General features: G+C 37.2%; 2 protein-coding genes across 5 annotated transcripts in view; one reads left to right on the top strand and one right to left on the bottom strand.

The window, feature by feature from the left end:
* The first annotated feature begins 172 nt into the window (after positions 1 to 172).
* Positions 173 to 7,272, top strand: LOC121369466. Its single transcript, XM_041494570.1, has 2 exons — positions 173 to 514; positions 4,701 to 7,272. The coding sequence occupies exons 1-2, from the start codon at positions 228 to 230 to the stop codon at positions 4,978 to 4,980; spliced, it is 567 nt and encodes a 188-aa protein (XP_041350504.1). The 5' UTR covers positions 173 to 227; the 3' UTR covers positions 4,981 to 7,272.
* Positions 7,273 to 17,483: 10,211 nt separating this feature from the next.
* LOC121367514 (solute carrier family 13 member 5-like) overlaps positions 17,484 to 27,974 on the bottom strand; it is a 35,174-nt gene continuing 24,683 nt past the window's right edge. For 3 of the 4 annotated variants that reach the window (XM_041491734.1, XM_041491733.1, XM_041491736.1), the window contains 7 exons: positions 25,442 to 25,525; positions 23,554 to 23,658; positions 23,011 to 23,108; positions 22,254 to 22,372; positions 20,288 to 20,449; positions 18,979 to 19,116; positions 17,484 to 17,818 (listed from right to left, as the gene is read on the bottom strand). In XM_041491734.1, coding sequence (XP_041347668.1) covers positions 17,675 to 17,818; positions 18,979 to 19,116; positions 20,288 to 20,449; positions 22,254 to 22,372; positions 23,011 to 23,108; positions 23,554 to 23,658; positions 25,442 to 25,525 — 850 coding nt within the window. In that variant the 3' untranslated portion in view covers positions 17,484 to 17,674. The remainder of the gene's footprint in view (positions 17,819 to 18,978; positions 19,117 to 20,287; positions 20,450 to 22,253; positions 22,373 to 23,010; positions 23,109 to 23,553; positions 23,659 to 25,441; positions 25,526 to 27,974) is intronic. The other variant, XM_041491735.1, reaches the window with a different exon arrangement.

The following is a 27,974-nucleotide window of genomic DNA, read 5'->3' as shown; positions in this document are numbered from 1 at the left end:
GCGAATGCTTGATTTTTTTTATAATCTCGTACTAATTATCAAATATTATGTGTGGCATAGATGTAGTAATTTACATTTAACTGATAATGCACCTTTAACATATTTGAAGAGCACATGACTCAAGACACACCAAAGGGACGCTACTCTCAAGTTAAATGGCTGACAGGAAGGATTGTGTAAATAAAGTTGATGTATTTGTCAAAGCTTAAACACGTCGCTTGTCAGCAATGACAACAGTCGATGGCTGCGATCGACGAAAAGTTTATGCATTTGTTACAGCTCTTGTTAAAAAGGGAATCAAGGTTCTGGCGCTAGACTTTGATCTGACTCTCATTTCCATCCACTCTGGTGGCGTCTGGCGAGAAGGGACGGAGAAATTGGCATCGCACGTGCGACCGTGCATGGCCGATTTGATCGAGATCGCAGTAGACCATGGCTTGAACGTTTGTGTTGTGACTTTCCACAGACAGTCGTGGCTAATTAGGGATTTGTTAAAAATAGCCCTCTCGAAAAAGTAAGTATTCTGTAGTTCATGACATTTGGATCGATACAATACATCAAAACAGTCGGACTCTTGTCAGTTTAGTTAAAGTTTGTTTTGTTTTTAAAAGACACCACTAAAGCATATATATTTATTAATCTTCGTTTCTTGGATGTCACACATTTGGTAATTGTTGCATATTCCTAGAAAGGAAACTCAACACATTTTCCCATTTCCCAAAGTGATCTTTATATATAATATCGTACCGTCATACAATTTCGATCAACATATGTTTTCGATACTTTGTTTGTAACTGCATGTATCGCGAGATTATGCGAGATATTACGTCACTATCAGCCTAAACATAAACAACGAAGTGTCTTTTACCTCACAATATTAAAAATGCTTCAAGTCAAGCTGCCAACTTTATGTTTTAATTATAATACCATAAATAGTGTGCATGTTATCAGTTTTTCGTAATGCAATATTTTGGTACTAATGAAATGCCTCACATAGCGAAATCCAGGTATCACAAATCCCTGCAAAGTTATCGTCTGCAACACTGACATCTGACCTGCCAAAGTTCGACGATATACCACGTGATCATTACACTGAACAATAACATTTATGGAAGGCTGGTTGGGTTACGTCTTATGTCATTCACACTGAATCACAGCAAAGATCTTTTCGGTAATTTCTGGTGGGGGCATGTTTACATGTGCATTTACATTTACTACAAATAAAGTTGGTTTGGTGGAATTAGATTTTTTGAAAATATATAGTTATGTGTCTCTGTCAGAGTACTTACGGTGACAGTCTGAATTTAGGTGTCGTTGATACGTATAACAAGAGGATTAGACATTAGCCTATGACGAAAATATAATGTAAATATGTTTTAAATGAACACTGTCTATTGGTCTGAAGATTATTCAATATTTTTTTTACAAGTTACAAACATTATATGATTTTATGTTCAAAAGAAGATTTTGATGTAAATTATTGCACGGAGTATAGACCCTTCACTACCATAAAAAGGACAAAAATAGACAGCCAATGAAACTATCGAAAACATATGACGTTTGTGAAAATATAGCGGAAACACCTGTACGACTTAGCAGCTAGTGTTTTTGGAGGAAAATTTGGTGTTCATGGGAAATTATCACTGTTTTTCACAATAAACTAATGTGACTTGAGAAAGGTAAAGTAGTACCGTATGTACGAAGTTTTGTTTTTATTATATTTTAATTTTTTGCTTATCGTATCGAAAACATATGACGCCAGGATATATGCACCATTCCATAGTCAGGATAGCACATACCACAACCGTTGATCTATATACCAGTCATGGTGCACTGACTGGAAAGAGAAATAGCCCAATGGGCCTGCCGACGGAGATCAGTTCCTTAAAATAAACCTCAACATTAAACATAAACCTCAACATTAAAATAAACCTCATTATTAAACATAAACCTCAACATACATGTCTAGGTTTATTTCGATGTTCAAACTACAATCATTGTAATTTAATACCTTTACCTTGATAATTTTCGAGTTCGCTGATAAAAACATATTTCACATAGTAACCATTAAAGGGACACACCCTAGTTACGTTTATTTGTTAACCATTACAGCGTTGTTTTTCGCTATTAAACCCCATTTTTCACAAATAAAATTGCACTTTACTTACATTTTATTATTTAGAATACACATTTCCATTCACCTGAAGTGCTTTTTGGTAATCCTGATGTTTGTAAAACCACGAAATGCATTTTTTCACAAAACGTGTTGTCGAGAAAAATCCGTTAAGCAAGCGAGGTCCAATCTATTTTTAATGTCACAGACGTTGGTATATCACGTGACTTTTATCATTTTGGTTTGGTTTGTTTTCTCATGCACGGTTCGCGCAATCAACATCCGATTTGTTGTTGTTCATTTGTGAGATTTTTCTTCACAGTTCGTGAACATTTTCAGTAACAATAAAGTTCAGACAAGTAAGTGTCTCAATACAAAATGTTACAAACCCTTAAAACCAATAATTTTGCTAAGTCTTACGATATCTGGAGAGGGGATACAACCAGGACAGAACAGTTGGAACATGTCCAGGAAAGGTGAAACGAACACACCCCAAGTCTGTGAAATTTGTCGTGACGTAGGCATTGTTGTGCTTCTACCAGTGACATCAGAATACTAACTTTCAAAATTATTTCAAGCAATTGGGACATGGGGATTCCCATGGTATTTATCGATATAAAACCTGCTTTTTCACTCCATTTGATAAAAACGTGATCTAAGTGTGTTACAGGTTTGTAGATTAACCAAATTATAATTTATTTTCGCTGGATGGAACTAGGGTGTGCGGCTTTAATATACACACTACACAAAGAAACCTGTCAGCACCTATATATTTAACCAGAATCAGGGGTGGCGCAGACGGTACAGCCATGGCCGTACCACTTTTGTGTGTGTGGGGGTTATATTTGTTATATCTGTGAAAATGTCCTTACAAGTAATTTGAAAGGCGAGTCTGGCAACCATGAGCCATACCACTATTTTTTACACTGTGCCGCCCCTGAGAACATTATTCAAAGAAGTAACACTTCATAGTTCTTTGTCCAAAATTAACATTTAGATTTATAATCATTTAAATTATCATTTCTTTTTTCATCAATAAAAAAGTGTGTTTTCTCTAATGCCAAATACAGTAGTCCAGAGACCGAAATTTGAGACCAAGTAACAAGTAGCAGTGCTATTGTGCTCAACTATTGATTACTCTGTGATACATACGTCAATCAGGGCTCTACCTATGTGTATTTGTAAATATAGACAGCAATTCTAGAATTTTTATAAAATCCACTAGCCATGGGATCATTGATTTATAAAATTTACTAGCCATGATTCAAAATTCACTTGCCCAATATCACTTTTAAATTAATACAATTTGACTAAATAATAGTAATAATCGGATATGCCATCTAAAGAGGGAGATAGAGCTTAAAAACACAAACATGATTGGGGTGTTTAGGTGCTTGATACGAGTATTCATATTTACAAAAATTTATAGACTTTTCTTCTCTTTTTTTTGCCGTGGACTATATTAGAGTTGTTTTTTCAAGATGTGTTTTTCCCTTATTGTTAAAAATAAACTATACTTTGTGAACTGAAAACAGATTAAAAATAAATATTAAAACAGTAACTGCACTGTTATTATTAAGTATTAAATATTCACTACTATTTGAATCTCAGCACCATCAGGCATGATTGAAAATACATGTAATTACCAGCATTAAGTGTTACTGAACTTTGTTGACTGTTCATAACATGATCTAAAATACATGTAATTACCAGCATTAAGTGTTACTGAACTTTGTTGACTGTTCATAACATGATCTAAAATACATGTAATTACCAGCATTAAGTGTTACTGAACTTTGTTGACTGTTCATAACATGATCGAAAATACATGTAATTACCAGCATTAAGTGTTACTGAACTTTGTTGACTGTTCATAACATGTGCATTGCAGGGGACACTGGATTGCAGGGGGGTGAAAGCTTGTTCTTTGTTGAACCGTTGCTGTGGTGCAGTACAGTTCTTTTATTTTCAGTAAAATGTTCAGTATACACTGATGATGAGATATTTGTAGATATACCAACCCTTGCAATTAAGAAAATGTCCACAGCAAAAATAAACATGCCTTGAAAAAAAAAACCTAATAATGTCCACAGCAAAAAAAAAGTGCTATAAAGAATGAAAAACTTCACGGCAATCTCCACAGTATTGCCAGTTGCCATTGGCAATTGCATGAGTTTGTACATAGAGAGAGAGAGAGAGACAGACAGACAGACAGACAGACAGGTGAGTGAGTGAGTGAGTATATTAGTTACCCTTTTCTAATGCCAAGTGGCCTAATCCAAAAGAAAAAAAAAACTATACCAATTTACTTAGGTTTGAAAGGAGGGCAGTTTGGTCCTAAAAGACTTGCAAAGAGGATGCTTTGTTGCTAGCAGAGCCTAAGAGACCTTTGTGAATTAGACCTCAGCATTGCAAACATGTTAACAGTAAAACTGCCGTGGACACTATTTTTCCACGGCATTTATTTTTTGCCATTGTAATTTTCTTAATTGCAGTTGTATTTTGTGTTCATTTCAAATGAGATATAAAAGTATTTTAATTCCTATCTTTACACCATTATATTGTTGTTTTAAATATTAATTTCCAGGGTTGCTGGGAAGGTTCTAGTTCAGGGTAACAGCGTTGATCTGATGCAGAGACAGGGTGTTGATGAGTTTATGGGGAAGGAGGCACACCTGATAACAGTATTAAACGAGATCTACACGAAACGGCACACGGTCATCAAGCCGGAGGAGGTCATTCTCCTTGACGACGATGAGAAGAACGTGCACACGGCCATCACCTTTAACCACTGGGCTGTGCTCATACCGGAAGACGTCACTCATGACAGTTTCGAAGGTTTTACCAGAATGCTGCTCGTTACATAGTTTGGTCACAGAACGCACTGATAACCAGTTTGTGTGTTACTGTATGTGAAATCCTACACTGATGATACAAAAAGTGGAATTTTTACCTTATTGTGTATAATAAGGGGCAGATTTAACAAGTGATATGAGTGTATTACATGCCACAAAGGACAAAGTCCTCTAAAGGTTAGAATTGTTGAATATATGAATGCTGATTTGAAAATTTTTGATGTTGTTTCAAAAGACTGATGACAAATTTCAAAGCTCACATTCAACAGGAATATGATTTGAAAGTAAATAAAAATCATGCTAGTTCTTCTTTTTAAAAAAAAACAAACAAAAAAATAAAACCCATCTATATATATTCTTAGTTACTAATATCTAATTTTGAAGCAACATTACGTCTATTAGAAAATATAATTCTATGTCCAGATAATAATTATATTATTTAAACTCATTTTAGTAATCAAATTTTGAATTAGTCAATTTAATAAACTTTTAATTAGTTTCATCATGTTTTTTAAAGATTGGTTTTTAAAAATGGTTCACATGGGGCTGGGGTGGTGGGAGCAATTTATATTTAATAATACCTATAAAATATATTTGTAACCCAAGTACAGGTACAACATACATGTTTATACATGTATGCATGTGAAAAAAATGTATGGCAGACCCACCAGGCATAAAGTAATAATTGCAGTGATCCTGCCCACCCCCACACAATCAGGTGTGGAACATCCCTAATAAAACCTGCCGTGATCCTGCCCACCCCCACACAATCAGTTGTGGAACATCCCTGACAAAACCTGAAGTGATCCTGCCCACCCCACACAATCAGTTGTGGAACATCCCTGACAAAACCTGCAGTGATCCTGCCCACCCCCACACAATCAGTTGTGGAACATCCCTAACAAAACCTGCAGTGATCCTGCCCACCCCACACAATCAGTTGTGGAACATCCCTGACAAAACCTGAAATTGGTTACAAATTCTATTCTCTTTTTTAATCATGCTACATGTATTTGTTGCCCAGCTTAAGGCTAAGACTTGTTCTTATTTTCACTGTTTATTAAACATTACCTAATAACATTAAAAAAAGTGTGCTTCCATTTATTATTGTAATAATGAATTGTTTTATCTAATTTCAGTATAATGTTTTTTGTTGTTTTTTAATTTTATATTATTCATAAATACATTGGAGCTTTAAATGTACTTCATTTAAAGGAGACCGACTTAATTTTTTTTTGTCATGTTTAATTTTTTCCATTAAATGTATGTATACAAATATAGTAAAGCTATTGCTTAAATACCAGTACCGTAATTGCATGATATAAATATATTTGAATGCTAATTTGAAAATATTAAATAAATATGTCATGACAACAGATTTCTTTTCTAAAAAAAAACCCTACCATTATACTTGAAATCTTGGGGAAAAGAATTACAACTGATATACATGTAAACATATCAGGCTTTTTGCCAGAAAACAATTTGAGCCAAAACAAAACCGATCATAAGTGCCCCATCTATTATATAGGTGGTTATGGGTTCAAATCTTTTGAAATTGGACACTGCATTTCATGAACTTTGAAAATCTTTTAAACAGCAGTTTTCTCACTATAATCTTTCTAAAAATTACAAAAATGTATCCATCAATTTCCAAGATTTTTAAGGTACATACTGTTGATACCCTCTGGCAGAAATACTGCATACGTTTTGACATTTTTCACTAACTGACATTTTGATCTATTTAATGTTAACTGAATTCAACTGAGTTAATTAACTTTTTTATAAATAAATTTAATGTTTTGGAGCGAGGTACTTGAAATACCTGTTCATTATTTTGTACTACAGGGTACCTGTAAATGTCTTCTGGTAATAAAAACTTCTTTTTTTTAATAACATTGTGTGAATTTAATCAAATAAAATTTACATTGATTGTGTCGTGATAAAAGTATTATAATTATTATGTTGTCCAGAAAAACTAGTCATAAAGTGTACAGGTAATATTAATAAGCCACCTAAAACCAACCATCAAGCAAACAAATCTTACTTGGTCTTCCTCACTGTCGATGTTGGAACCAATTTTTTTTTTAATCTGTCCATAATAATTTTATGCATTGGTGATGTTTATGTATTAAAAGATTACAGTTGTCTGTCAGAAGTGTCTACTATGTTTGTACAGTCTTCTAACTATGCGTGTTTCATTTGGTTAATGCTTTAAAACATCAATGGTGTAAGTTGTTTTTGTTGCACATACATTTCAATTGTCAATCATGAAAGTTTGGAAAGACATAGAACTTGTAAAACATGTGTTCGGTCCTTATCTATTTATATCCAGTAAAATGTATACAAGACTGATATGTACATAAAACACTGGTATGTCAGGGCTTCTAGAAGTTTTACAACATCCACTAGTCATGGGATCAGTGATTTTAAACATTTACTAGCCACAATTAAATAGTCGCTAACCCTAGCCCTACTTTATTTTAACTTTAATATAATTTTACTAATTAATAGTAATAATTGGATATGTCACCGAAAAAGGGAGATCGAGCTTAAAAACACTAACACTTGGTAGTGGTGGTAGGGCAGGATATATATATTTACAAAATAGACTTCAGCATTTGACTTTTTTCACTAGCCGTCGGGCATCGCCATTGTAGTTATTTATTAGCCCAATATTGAATATCACTAGCCATGGGAGTGGGGTTACCATAATCTAGAAGCCCTGAGTATGTACATGGAAGGTTATATGTGGTATGTACTTTCCTGGCTATGGTAAGGTGCATTTAAATTTTTAAAAGATCTTGTGTTGCTTTTTGGTAGTTGTAACCTATGTGGCAGCAGGTTTCCTCACTCACTGTAGACTGAGTGTTAGAATAAACATATCGGGTACACGTATGTTGTTAAACACCAAATAACCATTATATAACATGTCGAGTGTAAGAAATTTATTTTTCACTAGTCCACCAGACAAGTACATATAGAAATCTACTTCTCCGCCAATATTTTCACATGTCCAAATAAATGGTTTGTTATTCATATTTTTATTTATCTTGATACACCAATTATATTTATAATTTTGTATAAATGTATGTGGCTTAATGACTTGTGTAAATGACATTTAAGTGTTGAAAATCATTTGATGATAACCAACTTCTGTAGCCTTTTTAGTGCAAGCAGAATAATTCTCCAATACTCAACAAATTGTAAACCAAGTTCTGTGCTTATAAATTGTTTGAAAGTCTACAGACTTAAATGGTCAAATCTCAAATCGGTGTTGCTGCCAGAAAGAAATTTTGGGTATGGTGCTATGGAATTGAATGCAACCACAGTCAAAACAAATCATCACACATTTTTACATGGTTTGTAACTAATTTTTAGGGTAGAATGATGAAAATACATGGTAAAAGGGCCTCAGGTTAGCACATTTCCCCCCAAATATCTCTATCATTTTTGTCTGAATTTGAGGATTTGCTCCAGCACTAAGGGGGTCAGTTGCTCCCCACCACCACCCATCTCGTATGCTTATGATCATTAAAGATTTGAATCTCATCTCTTAAAAGTGTTTTAAGCACAGGCCCAGGAATTGTTGTAATATGAATGACAAAACTTAAGATTAGCATATTAAATTTTGAATCTCAGTCTGTGACTCTCCCTACCATTCTGTAATGTTTTAATAAATTAACATCTTCCAGACTTTTCCAGAATTCTGGAGCTTGTACCTCTGTACAAGATCATGATGGTAGAAGATCAACAGGTTTGGCTGAAGATTCACTGAATCTCAGTCTCTGACTCTCCCTACCATTCTGTAATGTACAGTTTTAACAAGAATGAACATTGATCCTTGAGACATTTCCAGAATTCTGAACCTTCAGGCTTGTATCTCTGCAGATCATGATGGTAGGAGATGGACAAGTTTGACTGATTGGCTGAATATTCACTAAATGTCAGAACTGATTCTCTGGCTACCATAACACAAATATAAACATCACTGAGACTTTTCCAGAACTTTTAAGCTTTAAGCTTGTATTGCTGCACAGGATCATGATGCTAAAACATTCATAAATGTTCAAGTTTGGCTGAAGGTTCACTTGAATAATTTGTCTGCGACTCTCCCTACCAAGGACCTATCATTGTCAGTGGGCTCATTGGGCTATTTCTTGTTCTAGCCAGTGCACTGTGACCGTTATATCAAACACTGTGGTATGTACTGTCCTGTTTGTGGGATGGTCCAAATAAAAGATACCTTGCTACAAATTGAAAAATGTAGTGGGTTTTCTCTCTAAGACTGTTATGTGAAAATTATCAAATGTTCGAGTCTACAATGGAAGCACCTCAAGCGAGCACTCAACCGACTGAGCTAAATCCCACCTCCTAGTTGAGATATACTGATGGAAGGAAATAAGGGAAGATATAAATAGTAACATCAAATATTGACTACATCCAAAACCCTCATCCACAGCATCAGTAAGTTAACTGAGTTACTGGCCACCAATACCACAGTACCGACATTCAGTCATACATTTTATACAGACATAACTACTGTGAATTAAATTTTGTCTCCAATACCATGCATTCCCTTATTTCTTTCCATCAGTATACATTATTGAGTTATATATAGTCATTTAAAGCCATGACTCTAAGACTTACCGGTAGTCATTTAATTGTCTCAGGTGTTCCGAGTTGTAGGATCGAACCACCTCAGAGGACTCGCTCTCTGATTGGGGTTTTTCCTCATCCAAACAAATGCACCATGACTGGTATATCAAAGGCCATGGCATGTGCTGTCCTGTCTGTGGGAAAGTGCATATAAAAGATCCCTTGCTGTTAATGAAAAAATGTAGCGGGTTTCCTCTAACATAATGTGCCAAAAACAATTACATGTTTGTTATTCAATAACTGATTGATAAGTTGATGTACTCTAGTGCTTTAGAAAACAAATTTAATTTAACCATGACTTAGTAATTTAAACTCATCGACTCCATGACCATCTGTGGTGTAGGTGAATGGACTTGGTGAACTAGATCAAACAAGTGTACTGCTGATTGCTGTGTTAAAATAATTGTACACCTTTACATTAAGTGATCCCATACAGTGATGCCGTGTTTGTATAGCTAGCTCATTGGCACATCCAGAGAGGGTTACGTGACCCCACCCATTTTAGTGTTCTTTTTAGTAATCCCTTTGTTTTTTTGTTTTTTTTCAAGTCATCTTCCACAACATACAACACTAAATTGCCCTGAAAACACTAAATTGCTCTGAGAGTCTTGATTTCAAAATTGCCTAGGGAGCTTCCATAGACTCAGAGCGTGGCTCATTTGCTTTCCACAAACTCAAATTGCCTCTTTTATAATTTTGTTACATCCCCCCCCCCCCCCTTTTTTATAACATCTTGGGTCCATTTCTGTAGATGATATATGCCTTACAGACAGTTTAGTTCCATTGTTGTTTACATTTTTAGTTACATGTACGTTTTACCACTTTTTTTTTCTACACTGGACAAAGTCCACTGGGACATTAATTTGTTACTGCTAATACTCATTCTTCAAAATTAGTCTTAGTATTGTATGCATGCAGGTAAATAAAAACCACTAGGATTTTGGAAATGATATCTACCCTTCATTAGATGATATTCAAGTCCAGTGGCCTATTTCACAAAGCTCTCTTTGGCTCTGCTAGACAACAAAGCATCCTCTTTGCAAGTTTTTTAGCATTGCACTGCGAGATCGCAAAGTTGCGAGAGTTTAGTGAATTAGGCCCCTGGGCTCTAATGAAATCTACTCAGAGCTGTATTAGTGCACAGGCCAATTGGGCCCAGGTCTAGGATGTGAAACTTTAGTCTTGCAAAAGAAAAACGGTTACTATACTCAAATGCATCTGAATCTGCCCCATCATTATTATAGATGTGTTGCTTGCAGTGCATTGTGCTAGTGTGATAATGATTGTTAGTGGGAGATAACTCCATTCTGTTTACTTTCTAGTTCTGCTGAATTATTGTTTTCCCCCCATCTAATTACTGTTATTTTAAAATTATTTCATTTTTAATTATTAATGTACATTTTTTGTTTTGTTAGAAAACAAACACCAACTTAATTTGTTTTTAGATGGGTGGTATTTCACAATGGAATATTTCACAAGTGATGGTGAATATTACAGTTTGACAGTTTCATATTTTTAAATCTTTCAACCGGTAATGTGTATTGGCAATTCCTGGACTGGTACTTAACAGTATTCTTGGTAACTCGGTGTTTTTTCTTGCATTTGTGACTAAAATGTTCTCACAAGACTCAAGGCCTGAATCAAATGGTTGTGTGAATTTCACTGCCAAACCTCTTTGTACATTGATGTGTCATGTTGTGTTTAGGTGTTCACACCAACTTTAGATTGTTTGCCCTGGGATAGAACTTTGCTTTTGTGGTAGTTATATTTGAGAGCTGAATGTTGTTTATCGTTGTTGTTTACACAAATGCATATACAACTTTACACTTATTTTGATGAAAAAAAAATATTGCTGGTATCTCACCTTCATTTAAAGTGTGTTGCTGTGCAGGGCTTACACTGGGAATCATTTTGTTTCAGCCAATTTTCATATATCTAGAGTATTTCTTCTTTTTTTAAATATTACAAAATGGCTCATTTAAACAACACTTTATAAGCCAAAGACTAAATATTGTAGCTACTTCGTATAAAATAAGGTATTGGCTTATTTGACTGTCGACAGGGTGAGCCCTGCAGGACCCATGTTTTCGAAGCTAACTTAGCGTTACGAAATTGTAAAACCATCGTAGGGTGTGACGTCACTACAGCACACGCCATAGCTTACAATGATTTTACGATTTCGTAGGCTAAGATTGCTTCGAAAATATGGGCCTTGGTTGTGACACCCGGCGGCTACATGCGTATAAAACTGTCTTTTATAATGGCTAAGAATTCAAGATGCGTGGTCCCTTTAATGTTTTGGTCAGTTTCGTAAAGTCCATGGTAAATATGCTTTGCATGAATACTGTATTCTCAAGATGCTCTTTCTTCAGTTAAAGGGTCTGTCCAGAGTTTGCTGCCAGGGATTTATCCACGATGTTTTGTCAGGGTTCCAGATCCGATGAGATTAGGAAAATTAGCATGGGTAAATCAAATTTGATGATTAAAAATTTCACATACATATATGTATGTATATATGTATGTATATATATATATATATATATATATACTGGGAATTTTTAACCATCAGAATTCAGTTGGGAATTTTTAAGCGCCACTTTATTTTGGGAAGGGGCCTATGTTCAAAGCCATAGAACACTTACCTTTTGGCAACTAATATGACATATTAAATATATTTTCTTGTTTAGAATACCAGTATCTGTATATATCTAATGTTGTTGCGGTCATATGCTAAACATTAGCCTGTTTGTAGGAGTCATGTTTCATTATTCATCACAATTTTTTTTCTTTTTTCCGTACATACAAAATTGTTGGAAGGTAAAATCCAGTTTGGACTGTTACAACAAACATTAGGAGATAACAAATATCTTGTTTAAATAGAGATACAGAACTTCTAAACAAAATATCTTCAACATGTAATGTTAGTTATCAAACAGGCTCCAGATGTCGTATACATATTACAATGGCAGAAATCTCAGGATGGTCCCTTTAATATTACGTTTGAAGGTGAGATATGAAACTATGAATACTTCTGTTACGTGTGTTTTTTCCCTGTGTTATACACTTATTTTGTGTTGTGCATATATTCATTGCCATGTTTTCATCATTGTCATATATGTCTCGTTTTTTGTCACGCGCTGGTGATCGTTTCAAAATACTGTGATTGAAATTGTATCACCTCGGTGAAGGATTGTTTAGTTTGTTTTACAGACATTAATTACAAAGTCAATGTTTTTGCATTGTACGTGTTGAAAAATAAAACTGTATACATTATACATACTTTATGATTTTGTTTTGAATATGAAATAATACAGGAAATAAACGAAAGGATGTTGGAGGATGCCTCAGAAAGAATGCATCAGCTATAGGGTGTATTCTGATAGAAAAAAAGAGCAGAACACTTGGTATTGTAGGTCAAATTTATTACTAGCATAATGATTTCTGTTTAATATAAAAAGAAGTAATGTGGGATTGAATGTCATTAATGTTAGACTGAATGTTGGTAATGTGGGATTGAATGTCGGTAATATTAGACTGAATGTTGGTAATGTGGGATTGAATATCAATAATGTTAGGATAAATGTTGGTAATGTGGGATTGAATGTCAGTAATATTAGACTGAATGTTGGTAATGTGGGATTTAATATCAATAACGTTAGGATGAATGTTGGTAATGTGGGATTGAATGTCAGTAATGTGGGATCGAATGTCCGTAATATTAGACTGAATGTTGGTAATGTGGGATTGAATATCAATAATGTTAGGATGAATGTTGGTAATGTGGGATTGAATGTCAGTAATGTGGGATTGAATGTCAGTAATGTGGGACTGAATGTTGGTAATGTGGGATTGAATGTCAGTAATGTGGGATTGAATGTCAGTAATGTTGAATGTCAATAATGTTAGGCTGAATGTCGGTAATGTGGGATTGAATGTCAGTAATGTTAGGCTTGATGTCAGTAATGTTAGGCTGAATGTCGGTAATGTGGGATTGAATGCCAGTAATGTTAGGCTGAATGTCGGTAATGTGGGATTGAATGTTAAGCTGAATGTTGGTAATGTGGGATTAAATGTTAGGCTGAATGTTGGTAATGTGGGATTGAATGTCGGTAATGTTAGGCTGAATGTCGGTAATACACTGCACCTAGGAGCTTGGTTCTCAATATCATATTACTCACACTGGACATGGGATCTTGGTTCTCAATATCATACTACTCACACTGGACCTAGGAGCTTGGTTTTCAATATCATATTACTCACACTGGACCTAGGAGCTTGGTTCTCAATATACTACTCACACTGGACCTAGGAGCTTGGTTTTCAATATCATATTACTCACACTGGACCTAGGAGCTTGGTTTTCAATATACTACTCACACTGGACCTAGGAGCTTGGTTTTCAATATATTACTCACACTGGACCTAGGAGCTTGGTTCTCAATATCATACTACTCACACTGGACCTAGGAGCTTGGTTTTCAATATCATATTACTCGCACTGGACCTAGGAGCTTGGTTTTCAATATCATACTACTCACACTGGACATGGGATCTTGGTTCTCAATATCATACTACTTACATTGGACATGGGAGCTTGGTTCTCAATATCATACTACTCACACTGGACCTAGGAGCTTGATTCTCAATAGCATACTACTCACACTGGACCTAGGAGCTTAGTTCTCAAGATCATACTACTCCACTGGATGTGGGAGCTTGGTTCTCAATATCATACTACTCACACTGGACCTAGGAGCTTGATTCTCAATAGTATACTACTCACACTGGACCTAGGAGCTTAGTTATCAAGATCATACTACTCACACTGGACCTAGGAGCTTAGTTCTCGAGATCATACTATTCACACTGGACATGGGAGCTTGGTTCTCAAGATCATACTACTCACACTGGAGCTTGGTTCTCAATAGCATACTACTCACACTGGACCTAGGAGCTTAGTTCTCGAGATCATACTACTCACGCTGGACATGGGAGCTTGGTTCTCAAGATCATGCTACTCACACTCGACCTAGGAGCTTAGTTCTCGAGATCATACTACTCACGCTGGACATAGGAGCTTGGTTGTCAAGATCATGCTACTCACACTGGACCTAGGAGCTTAGTTCTCGAGATCATACTACTCACGCTGGACATGGGAGCTTGCTTCTCAATATCATACTACTCACACTGGATCTGGGAGCAGAACGTTTGCAAATATTGCTAGGTTGTCACTAAACTACAATGAATATATTGGGTACTGTACCATGGATGTATTACGTAGGTTTTGGTGCAGTTACGTACTAAACTTACATTGAAGATATTGTGTACTGTACCCTCTGTATTACGTAGGTTTTGGTGCAGTTACTAAATTTACATTGAAGATATTGTGTACTGTACCCATGTATTACGTAGATTTTGGTGCAGTTACTAAACTTACATTGAAGATATTAAGTACTGTACCCTCTGTATTACGGAGGTTTTGGTGCAGTTACTAAACTTACATTGGAGATATTGTGTACTGTACCCTCTGTATTATGGAGGTTTTGGTGCAGTTACTAAACTTACATTGAAGATATTGGCTACTGTACCCTCTGTATTACGGAGGTTTTGGTGCAGTTACTAAACTTACATTGAAGATATTGGCTACTGTACCCTCTGTATTACGGAGGTTTTGGTGCAGTTACTAAACTTACATTGAAGATATTGGCTACTGTACCCTCTGTATTACGTAGGTTTTGGTGCAGTTACTAAATTTACATTGAAGATATTGGCTACTGTACCCTCTGTATTACGTAGGTTTTGGTGCAGTTACTAAACTTACATTGAAGATATTGGCTACTGTACCCTCTGTATTACGTAGGTTTTGGTGCAGTTACTAAATTTACATTGAAGATATTGGCTACTGTACCCTCTGTATTACGTAGGTTTTGGTGCAGTTACTAAATTTACATTGAAGATATTGTGTACTGTACCCATGTATTACGTAGGTTTTGGTGCAGTTACTAAACTTACATTGAAGATATTAAGTACTGTACCCTCTGTATTACGGAGGTTTTGGTGCAGTTACTAAACTTACATTGGAGATATTGTGTACTGTACCCTCTGTATTATGGAGGTTTTGGTGCAGTTACTAAACTTACATTGAAGATATTGGCTACTGTACCCTCTGTATTATGGAGGTTTTGGTGCAGTTACTAAATTTACATTGAAGATATTGGCTACTGTACCCTCTGTATTACGTAGGTTTTGGTGCAGTTACTAAATTTACATTGAAGATATTGGCTACTGTACCCTCTGTATTACGTAGGTTTTGGTGCAGTTACTAAACTTACATTGAAGATATTGGCTACTGTACCCATGTATTACGTAGGTTTTGGTGCAGTTACTAAACTTACATTGAAGATATTAAGTACTGTACCCTCTGTATTACGGAGGTTTTGGTGCAGTTACTAAACTTACATTGGAGATACTGTGTACTGTACCCTCTGTATTACGGAGGTTTTGGTGCAGTTACTAAACTTACATTGAAGATATTGGCTACTGTACCCTCTGTATTATGGAGGTTTTGGTGCAGTTACTAAATTTACATTGAAGATATTGGCTACTGTACCCTCTGTATTACGTAGGTTTTGGTGCAGTTACTAAATTTACATTGAAGATATTGGCTACTGTACCCTCTGTATTACGTAGGTTTTGGTGCAGTTACTAAACTTACATTGAAGATATTGGCTACTGTACCCTCTGTATTACGTAGGTTTTGGTGCAGTTACTAAACTTACATTGAAGATATTGGCTACTGTACCCTCTGTATTACGTAGGTTTTGGTGCAGTTACTAAACTTACATTGAAGATATTGGCTACTGTACCCTCTGTATTACGTAGGTTTTGGTGCAGTTACTAAATTTACATTGAAGATATTGGCTACTGTACCCTCTGTATTACGTAGGTTTTGGTGCAGTTACTAAACTTACATTGAAGATATTGGCTACTGTACCCTCTGTATTACGTAGGTTTTGGTGCAGTTACTAAATTTACATTGAAGATATTGGCTACTGTACCCTCTGTATTACGTAGGTTTTGGTGCAGTTACTAAACTTACATTGAAGATATTGGCTACTGTACCCTCTGTATTACGTAGGTTTTGGTGCAGTTACTAAATTTACATTGAAGATATAGTGTACTGTACCCATGTATTACGTAGGTTTTGGTGCAGTTACTAAACTTACATTGAAGATATTAAGTACTGTACCCTCTGTATTACGGAGGTTTTGGTGCAGTTACTAAACTTACATTGGAGATATTGTGTACTGTACCCTCTGTATTATGGAGGTTTTGGTGCAGTTACTAAACTTACATTGAAGATATTGGCTACTGTACCCTCTGTATTATGGAGGTTTTGGTGCAGTTACTAAACTTACATTGAAGATATTGGCTACTGTACCCTCTGTATTACGTAGGTTTTGGTGCAGTTACTAAATTTACATTGAAGATATTGGCTACTGTACCCTCTGTATTACGTAGGTTTTGGTGCAGTTACTAAACTTACATTGAAGATATTGGCTACTGTACCCTCTGTATTACGTAGGTTTTGGTGCAGTTACTAAATTTACATTGAAGATATTGTGTACTGTACCCATGTATTACGTAGGTTTTGGTGCAGTTACTAAACTTACATTGAAGATATTAAGTACTGTACCCTCTGTATTACGGAGGTTTTGGTGCAGTTACTAAACTTACATTGGAGATATTGTGTACTGTACCCTCTGTATTATGGAGGTTTTGGTGCAGTTACTAAACTTACATTGAAGATATTGGCTACTGTACCCATTATCAATACTATATAGAGAACGATAGAAGTATTCAATCTATGTATCCATTTATGGTGTAGGTTTGGGCGGAGTTCCTAAACATTCATCGAAAATACCCATGTATTAACTAGGTTTCGGCATGGTTACTAAAACTTTCGTTGAAGATATCAGGCAACGTCCTTATGTTTTATGTAGGTTTTGGCGATGGTTGCTAAACTTCTTTGAAGATGTAGGGCACTGCTTTATATAGTTGCTGGTGTCGTTACTAGACTGTTGTTGAAGATGCTGGGCAGTGTGCCCAGGTCGTAGATGCTGTAGGCCCAGGTGTTGATGCACAGCGTCAGACAACACACAGCAATGACGTTCATGACGATTCCGCACAGAGCCTGTGACAAAAAAAAGAACAACAAAATGCTACTTATGCCAAGATTTCGAAACCGTGTTCAATATTTGCCAGTAACTGAAATCTGTTATCTGGTATCTTTAAGGAGCTGCAGGCATGGCGGAAGCAAGAAGACATTAGAGGAGGTGGGTTAACTGAGATTGAGGTCGCAAAGCAAAGTTTCTAGGGATTTTGGCCGTAAAATGTTGAAAACTAGATGTCCTGGAATGCAATTTCCTGCATTCTACAAGTAAAATTCATCTCTGCCTTAAGATTTACTACCAATAATAGTTTTGATTCAGAATTATTGGGGGGAGGGGAGGCTAGAGAACCCAGCCCCCCCCCCACCCCCACCCCTCACACACTGTTCCGTCATACCTGAGCTAAAATAACTGGGATCTCTTTAAGAGTCACAATAACTGAGATTTCTTTTAAGCAGTGACCATAATTGAGATTTCTTTAAGAAGTAGCAATAACTAAGATTTCTTTAAGAGTCGCAATAACTGAAATGTCTTTAGAAAGCTACAATTACTGAAACGTCTTTAATAAGTCGCAATAACAGATGTCTTTAAGAAGTCACAATAACTGAGATGTCTTTAAGAAGTAGCAATAACTGAGATGTTTTTAAGAAGTAGCAATAATTGATATTTCTTTAAGAGTCACAATAACTGAGATGTCTTTAAGAAGTAGCAATAACTGAGATGTCTTTAAGAGTCACAATAACTGAGATTTCTTTAAGACGCCGCAATAACTGAGATGTCTTTAAGAAGTAGCAATAACAGAGATGTCTTTAAGAGTCACAAATACTGAGATGTCTTTAAGAAGTAGCAATAACTGTGATGTCTTTAAGAAGTTAATAAAGTTCATGATAAGTAACAAGTTAAAATTATTTCACCCGGGGGAAATAAATTTGATAACTGGTAACTCGTTTATTTTTCTCTATATATGCAGAGTTATTGCCCTATCGTTATATCGTGCTTTACTCATTAAAAAATATATTTACATACACATGTACATGAATTTCTTAATTATAATATTTCTAAATGATGATGATAAAAGTGACAATAATATTTAATAATATATATTACTAATAATAAAATTAACTAATAAAAACTGCATGCACAGTTAGTATCAGAAATCCATAAAATATATGTATACTGTTACCATGTCTACAATTCGCAGATGCCCATTTGAAAATACTATGGCATTTGGAGGTGTTGCCACTGGTAACATAAAAGCAAATGATGTTGCCATGGAAGTTGCCATCATGAGGTACAACGGGTTTATATTGGTTTTCAGGGCCTGAAAAATGAAAGCTTAGATAATGAAATCATATTCTAGTTTGTTTGTTTGTTGTGTGTGTGTGTGGGGGGGGGGGGGGGGGGGGTGTAGTTTGTTCGGTGTGTATTCTTTGTTGCAGTCACACTAGTTATGTTCGTACTAGCATTCTTTGTTGCAGTCACACTAGTTATGTTCGTACTAGCAAACGACATATTCAGGGTTCGCGAAGTGTTTAACTGGTTTCTATGCTAACTTATCACATTCAGTTAATGTTAAGCGAAAAATCCAGTCTAGTAAGCGATGGCAAGCACGAGGTCTACTGAACGTGACTCGGATGTCAGAAGAGTTCCCCTCATGTTAGTTCGTGAATGGTACCTGTGACATGTTGATAATAATTACATGTATTATATATTTATAATTCCTTTTTGTCTTTCTAGCATATAAGCTACATCCATGGGTAAATACCAAAACAGAAAGATAAAATATATAACACATATGAAGGGTCCACGGGAATAACCTGTGATGTAACACTTTTGGTAATTTGGTATATTTTTATTTTAAAGTTTGTAACTCTGCAATCATGGAATATTTATACCTAAGCAAGCATGATTTACCAACAGCTACTAATGGCCTACCATATATATAGGTTTTTATTTTATTGTTCCACTGTGACCTTGACATACACAACTTTTATATCACTGACAATCTTTTGACATCGCAGGTTATGACCAAGGACCCTTCATATACATGTTGTAGTTTAGATGTTTTCCCTCCTTTTTTTCTTTTTTAAATGACAATACTGCTATATAGTGTGCTGCGAAATAAAAGCCATATTCGTTTATTTTTTTACCGTAAATATATACAAATCCCTTAATGTGTCGTGTGCAAAAGCATCATTCAGAGTCCATAATATTGTATTGGATGGCTAAAACCCTACTAAATATGAACTTGTATATAAAAACACGTATGGGGTCTGTAACTTTGACACTTCACACCCATTACTCTGCGGACATTTGCCACCTTTAGAGAACATTTTAGGCCCCTAGGTAAAATATTGTTAACATAGCAATATATTAAAAATTGTATGTAAAACAATGCGACGCTCAAATTACAATTATTACCCTCCTTTTAGGTGTTGCATTTTTTAGCTTACACTTTTGAAACTTTTGTTATTTTAACAATATTTACTTACCAGTTCAGCCATTATTGGCATCAACAGTGTGGCAGTTGCTGTGTTACTTGTGACCTCCGTTATCATGGCCACCACCAAGATGAGCAGGAAGCAGGCTAACAAAGGATCCAGGTCCATGAAAGCCTTCAGCTGTTCACCGACCCACTCCGATAAACCTGAATTCTGTCAAGATAAGAACATTAATATTTCGCTTCGATTGGCTTTTCTGAAGTGTATTTAATGACAATCTGATTAAAATTAGCTCTACTGGGTCTACCAGTAGATCTAACAGCATTGCGTGGACTCCTATGTCCAGGTGACATTTCATCTATAAATAACAATTTAAATATCGACCAATTACACCTCACCTTTTATAGCGTTATTCGGGAGCATGCAAATTCTAAAAATATCGGGCGAGACTATTTATGCAAAAAAAACAGGAGGAAAAGTGCTGTAACACGGTGGGTTTTTTCGTCTTAGAAACAAATTTTATATAAAATTTTATATTGCAATTAGTTTCCGGCATACTTCACCCGAATCATTTTGTATACCCTCTGCATAATCACGAATGTTTTTAATGTTTTTTTCAAATCACTGGCATGATTTTGCAAGTAAAGTTTTGATTGGTCGAATGAAAGGTCAGCTGGACAAGAGCTCCAACGGGCTGCACATCCACATGTAATAGTGGAGGTAATTTTAATTAGACTGATTTAATGAGTGTGTGATTACAAAAGTGTTAAACTGCACTTGTTACGACTGACTCGCTGTAATTTAAAGTCCAACGGGTACTTTTCACAAAACCTGACATAGATGCATGTCCATGATTTGAGGGGTGGGGTGGGGAGGTTAAAGAAGAAAGATACGCAAAGATCCCAACATGGATATGTCATAGTTGCTTTTGGCGCGTAGTTTGTAATCAATACCTAGATACTACATAGACAAGCAGATCCTGCCCGACCGGGAGCACCCGTCTGGAAAACGACTTTTAGCTGCTTTTTTTCACCAAAGTGTAGTTCTAGAACTCTGCCGTTCGAGAGCTATAGCTATAGATGGACATTTTAACAGTTATTATCGCTCTCTCAGCCACAGATAAGTCTATATCAAAACACATAATTGCTGCCTACTACCGGGTGGGAAAAAGAGTACATGGAACACACGTCAAAAGGGCAAATCAATATATATTTATTTTTTTATCAGAAAAAGAGGCGCTCGAATATATATGTATTTAGTGGGGACGGGTCCCCTCTCTCCCCCCCCCCCACACACACACACTCATACTTCGAGATGAGCACGATTCTGATTGTCTTCCAGTGAAACGTTTTGAAAGGTTTCAAAAGAGGGTGCTATTTGGCAGCAAAGTTAAGGTCGAGTCTTCCCGCGCTAGGTGACAGAATGGGGATATATTTACCTTAGAGGCATACGGTCGAGTCTTCCGCGCTAGGTGACAGAATGGGGATATATTTACCTTAGAGGCATCCGGTCGAGTCTTCCCGCGCTAGGTGACAGAATGGGGATATTTTTGCCTTAGAGGCCTACGGTCGAGTCTTCCGCGCTAGGTGACAGAATGGGGATATTTTTGCCTAAGAGGCCTACGGTCGAGTCTTCCTGCGCTAGGTGACAGAATGGGGATATATTTACCTTAGAGGCATCCCGTCGAGTCTTCCCGCGCTAGGTGACAGAATGGGGATATATTTACCTTAGAGGCATCCGGTCGAGTCTTCCCGCGCTAGGTGACAGAATGGGGATATATTTGCCTTAGAGGCATCCGGTCGAGTCTTCCCGCGCTAGGTGACAGAATGGGGATATATTTGCCTTAGAGGCATCCGGTCGAGTCTTCCCGCGCTAGGTGACAGAATGGGGATATATTTACCTTAAGAGGCATCCGGTCGAGTCTTCCCGCGCTAGGTGACAGAATGGGGATATATTTGCCTTAGAGGCATCCGGTCGAGTCTTCCCGCGCTAGGTGACAGAATGGGGATATGTTTACCTTAGAGGCATCCGCCAGAGCAAATCCGCCTCCAAGGAGGAGGATGACTCCCCATGGCAGCTTGGCATGGATCATTTGCCAGGTAAGCAAAGGCGTGTATTCCGGTTTTACCTTCACACCTGCACAAGAAACATAGCAAATGCTATTTATTTTAGATAAACACTGTCGGAACCTTGTCCAGTATCCCTGTTACGAGGATACTGGAGAAATTCCCATAGTGAAAACTGAAATTAAAAAGCCGCAGCTATTTAAAGGAGCTGCGGAATGATGCCGTGTCAAATGTTTGTAAAACAATTTTTTAATATATAATTATTATTATTATTTATTATTATTATTTTTGTATTTGAATTGCAGATGCACTTAAGAATATGATAGGATACCATATTAATGTACCTATATCCAATTAAGGTTCACGCACGTCTCTCCTAGGCACAATCTCTGACTTCGCCGGTCCAGGACAAAAAGCATTCAGTATGGGTGGGATCGATTAATTTGTAATTATTTATTACAGATAAATTTTAAAATAACGAAATATTATAGTTTCAACTTTCAGACCTTTAAAAATTCAAATGAATTTAACATAGGTGGGGTGGGGGGTTTGTTCAGAATTGAGTGACGAGCACTGTGCGTTAGTAGCGAGAGTCTAACATCTGGGATGGCCGAAACTGTCTCAATGGGCAGTATGACTACAATACTAATATGTAACAGAACCTTTTATTACGCTTGCACTACTAGTATGACTTCAATGTGTACATACCATCTGAATAACGCCAACAGAACACAGTGGGTTTCTTCGCTGGGAGGATAAACAACAGGACGGCAATAAACATGGCTGCAGTGGAATCTGTGACATATCTGTGAGTTATAGAAGAAAAATGACAGAGAAAGTGTCACCAGTGGATAGGCATACATGCACATTGGCACCAGTTTGTGTAGGTATTGTGCATGTATTTTAAGTAGCCTGTGTATGCGTTTTAGCCCGAGTACGCTGCCGTTCGAGTGCAAGACAGACGGACATTTGGACGGTTATAATAATAACTGTCCTAATGTCTTGAATGGCAGCGTAATCGGGCTAATGTGTGTGTGTGTGTGTGCATGCGTGCGTGCGTGTGTAGGTAGGTAGGTATACTTGCATGTGATGTCTACGTGTGTGTTTGTGGGGATGTATAGTATGGATATAAAAATCCTTATGTATGCATGGTATATATACATCTGTCATACAGAAAATGTATTTACGGATGTATTTTTATTTTTATTTAAAAATAATATCAATATATAATAAGACTATTTAACTGCTTACTGGTTGGGAAAGAGGGTGCCCCATCCTTGAAAGTTATTTCCTTTCCGCGTCAGCAGTAAGGCCGCGAATAGTGCAAACAGTAGCAAAATAACAACTTCGGCATAGCTGAAAAGAAAATATATTTTCTTGTTTAGGATACCAGTATCTGTATATCCAGTTTGTTTGCTGTTGTGTTCTAATGTTTGTGTATTGTGTGTGCGTGTGTGTATCTATCTATCTATCTCGCTATCTGTGTGTGTGTGTGTGTGTGTGTAGATATATATAGATATATATAAATGCATACACACATACATGCATACACATATACACGCACACACACACACACACCCACGCTTGCATGCATACATACATACACACATACACACCACACACACACACCACGCACACACACACACACCACACACATACATACATATATAAAAACTGGTTAGGGCTACTACAAATATTAGGACAACGACAAACACTGTTTATACAGATACTGACATTATAAACAGGAAAATGTCTTTAATATGTAATTTTAGTCGTAAAAAGGGATCTGTTACAACGGCTGCAAACTCAAAGCAGTAAATATTTGAACACATGGGTAAGCACATCCACTTTCTCAGTCGGTTGAGTGCTCACTTGAGGTGCTTGCGTCGCAGTGTCCACCTCATTGGATACATTCAACTCATTAGGTTTTTTCTCGTTACAACCAGTGAACCACAACTGGTCAAAGGCCGTGGTATGTGTTTTTCCTGTCTATGGGAAAGTGCATATAAAAGATCCCTTGCGGCATTAGAAAAATGTAGCGGGTTTCCTTTGATAACTGTGTCACAAATGTTTGACATCCAATAGCCGATGTATTTTTTCGTGCTAGGGTGTCGTTAAACATTCATTCATTCATTCATTCATTCCAATAGCCAATGATTAATTAATCAATGTGCTCTAGTGGCGTTGTTAAACAAAACAAACTTTAACTTTTCATTCGCTCTATTCATTGCACATCACTTTGGTCATTCCATTCTATGGAACATCTGGCTAATGCCACTTTCACTCCTATCTTGTTATAATCTCAACTGACTACTTTACACAAACATTGAATTTAATCTTCTTAAACAGAAGTGTCATCAGAGGCCATGTCATTTGGCAAGAAATGAACAATATGTAATTAACATTGGTATGTAACAGTTAGATTGACTTCCCGCGTTTGTCTTGTATTTTATAGAGTTGGATGGAGAGAACAAGGTTCACATATTCCAGGAAAATAGGATTGAGAGAAGAGGGAAGGAAGGAAATGGTTTATTTAACGATGCACTCAACACATTTTATTTATGGTTATATGGTGTCGGACATATGATTAAGGACCAGACAGATTTTGAGGGAGGAAACCTGCTGTCGCCATTTCATGGACTACTCTTTTCGATTAGCAGCAAGGGATCTTTTATATGCTAGCACATACCACGGCCTTTGATGTACCAGTCGTGGTGCACTGGCTGGACCGAGAAATAGCCCCACCGATGAGGATCGATTCCAAACCGACCGCGCATCAAGCGAGTGCTTTACCACTAGGCTACGTCCCACCCCTGAGAGAAGAGGGATGATACATTCCCGGAATATGGGATTGAGATAATAAAGATGACAAATTCCAAAAATTGGGTTTAAGATAAGAGAGCTGGCACATTCCAGGAACGTTCCGGGAAAGTGGGTTTGAGAAAAGAGAGCTGGAACATTCCAAGAAAGTTGGTTTGTGAAAAGAGAGATGGCACATTCCTGAAAAGTGGGTTTGAGAAAATAGAGCTGGAACATTCCAAGAAAGTTGGTTTGCGAAAAGAGAGCTGGAACATTCCAAGAAAGTTGGTTTGAGAAAGGAGAGATGCCACATTCCAGGAAAGTTGCCTGCCATACTAACGTGATTCTACCCAAACTTCTGAACTGTTCCTGGATGGCCTTCGTCATCGCCGATCTACGAGCGTTGTCTTTCTTACAGCAGCCCCTAGACAAAATTAAAAAAACAGCTCCGTGACAAAATACAAAAACAGCTCCTAGACAAAATACAAAAACAGCTCCTAGACAAAAGAGAAAGACAGCTCCTAGACAAAAGAGAAAGACAGCTCCTAGACAAAAGAGAAAGACAGCCCCTAGGCAAAATACAAAAACAGCTCCTAGACAAAAGAGAAAGACAGCTCCTAGACAAAAGAGAAAGACAGCTCCTAGACAAAAGAGAAAGACAGCTCCTAGGCAAAATAGGAAGACAGCCCCTAGGCAAAATAGGAAGACAGCCCCTAGGCAAAATAGGAAGACAGCTCCTAGACAAAAGAGAAAGACAGCCCCTAGACAAAAGAGAAAGACAGCTCCTAGACAAAAGAGAAAGACAGCCCCTAGAAAAAAGAGAAAGACAGCTCCTAGACAAAAGAGAAAGACAGCCCCTAGACAAAAGAGAAAGACAGCTCCTAGACAAAAGAAAGACAGCCCCTAGACAAAAGAGAAAGACAGCTCCTAGACAAAAGAGAAAGACAGCTCCTAGACAAAAGAGAAAGACAGCCCCTAGACAAAAGAGAAAAAGACAGCTCCTAGACAAAAGAGAAAGACAGCCCCTAGACAAAAGAAAGACAGCTCCTAGACAAAAGAAAGACAGCCCCTAGACAAAAGAGAAAGACAGCTCCTAGACAAAAGAGAAAGACAGCCCCTAGACAAAAGAGAAAGACAGCTCCTAGACAAAAGAGAAAGACAGCTCCTAGACAAAAGAAAGACAGCCCCTAGACAAAAGAGAAAGACAGCTCCTAGACAAAAGAAAGACAGCTCCTAGACAAAAGAGAAAGACAGCTCCTAGACAAAAGAGAAAGACAGCTCCTAGACAAAAGAAAGACAGCCCCTAGACAAAAGAGAAAGACAGCCCCTAGACAAAATAGAAAGACAGCCCCTAGGCAAAAGAGAAAGACAGCCCCTAGGCAAAATATAAAAACAGCAGTCTCTAGACAAAATACAAAAAACAGCCCCTAGTCAAAATATAAAAACAGCCCCTAGACAAAATACAAAGACAGCCCCTAGACAAAATACAAAGACAGCCCCTAGTCAAAATAGAAAGACAGCCCCTAGACAAAATACAAAAACAGCCCCTAGACAAAATACAAAAACAGCTCCTAGACAAAAGAGAAAGACAGCTCCTAGACAAAAGAAAGACAGCCCCTAGACAAAAGAGAAAGACAGCTCCTAGACAAAAGAGAAAGACAGCCCCTAGACAAAAGAAAGACAGCCCCTAGACAAAAGAGAAAGACAGCCCCTAGACAAAAGAGAAAGACAGCCCCTAGACAAAAGAGAAAGACAGCCCCTAGACAAAAGAAAGACAGCCCCTAGACAAAAGAGAAAGACAGCCCCTAGACAAAAGAGAAAGACAGCCCCTAGACAAAAGAGAAAGACAGCTCCTAGACAAAAGAGAAAGACAGCCCCTAGGCAAAATAGGAAGACAGCCCCTAGGCAAAATAGGAAGACAGCCCCTAGACAAAAGAGAAAGACAGCCCCTAGACAAAAGAGAAAGACAGCTCCTAGACAAAAGAGAAAGACAGCCCCTAGACAAAAGAGAGACAGCTCCTAGACAAAAGAGAAAGACAGCTCCTAGACAAAAGAGAAAGACAGCCCCTAGACAAAAGAGAAAGACAGCCCCTAGACAAAAGAGAAAGACAGCTCCTAGACAAAAGAGAAAGACAGCCCCTAGACAAAAGAGAAAGACAGCTCCTAGACAAAAGAGAAAGACAGCTCCTAGACAAAAGAGAAAGACAGCTCCTAGACAAAAGAAAGACAGCCCCTAGACAAAAGAGAAAGACAGCCCCTAGACAAAAGAGAAAGACAGCTCCTAGACAAAAGAGAAAGACAGCCCCTAGACAAAAGAGAAAGACAGCCCCTAGACAAAAGAGAAAGACAGCCCCTAGACAAAAGAGAAAGACAGCCCCTAGACAAAAGAGAAAGACAGCCCCTAGACAAAAGAGAAAGACAGCTCCTAGACAAAAGAGAAAGACAGCCCCTAGACAAAAGAGAGACAGCTCCTAGACAAAAGAGAAAGACAGCTCCTAGACAAAAGAGAAAGACAGCCCCTAGACAAAATAGGAAGACAGCCCCTAGACAAAAGAAAGACAGCCCCTAGACAAAAGAGAAAGACAGCCCCTAGACAAAAGAGAAAGACAGCCCCTAGACAAAAGAGAAAGACAGCTCCTAGACAAAAGAGAAAGACAGCTCCTAGACAAAAGAGAAAGACAGCCCCTAGACAAAAGAAAGACAGCTCCTAGACAAAAGAAAGACAGCCCCTAGACAAAAGAGAAAGACAGCTCCTAGACAAAAGAGAAAGACAGCTCCTAGACAAAAGAGAAAGACAGCTCCTAGACAAAAGAAAGACAGCCCCTAGACAAAAGAGAAAGACAGCTCCTAGACAAAAGAGAAAGACAGCCCCT

The sequence above is a fragment of the Gigantopelta aegis genome, chromosome 3 (genome assembly GCF_016097555.1).
Source record: "Gigantopelta aegis isolate Gae_Host chromosome 3, Gae_host_genome, whole genome shotgun sequence".
Taxonomy (NCBI): domain Eukaryota; kingdom Metazoa; phylum Mollusca; class Gastropoda; order Neomphalida; family Peltospiridae; genus Gigantopelta; species Gigantopelta aegis.
This window is presented reverse-complemented; position numbering and strand designations above follow the sequence as displayed.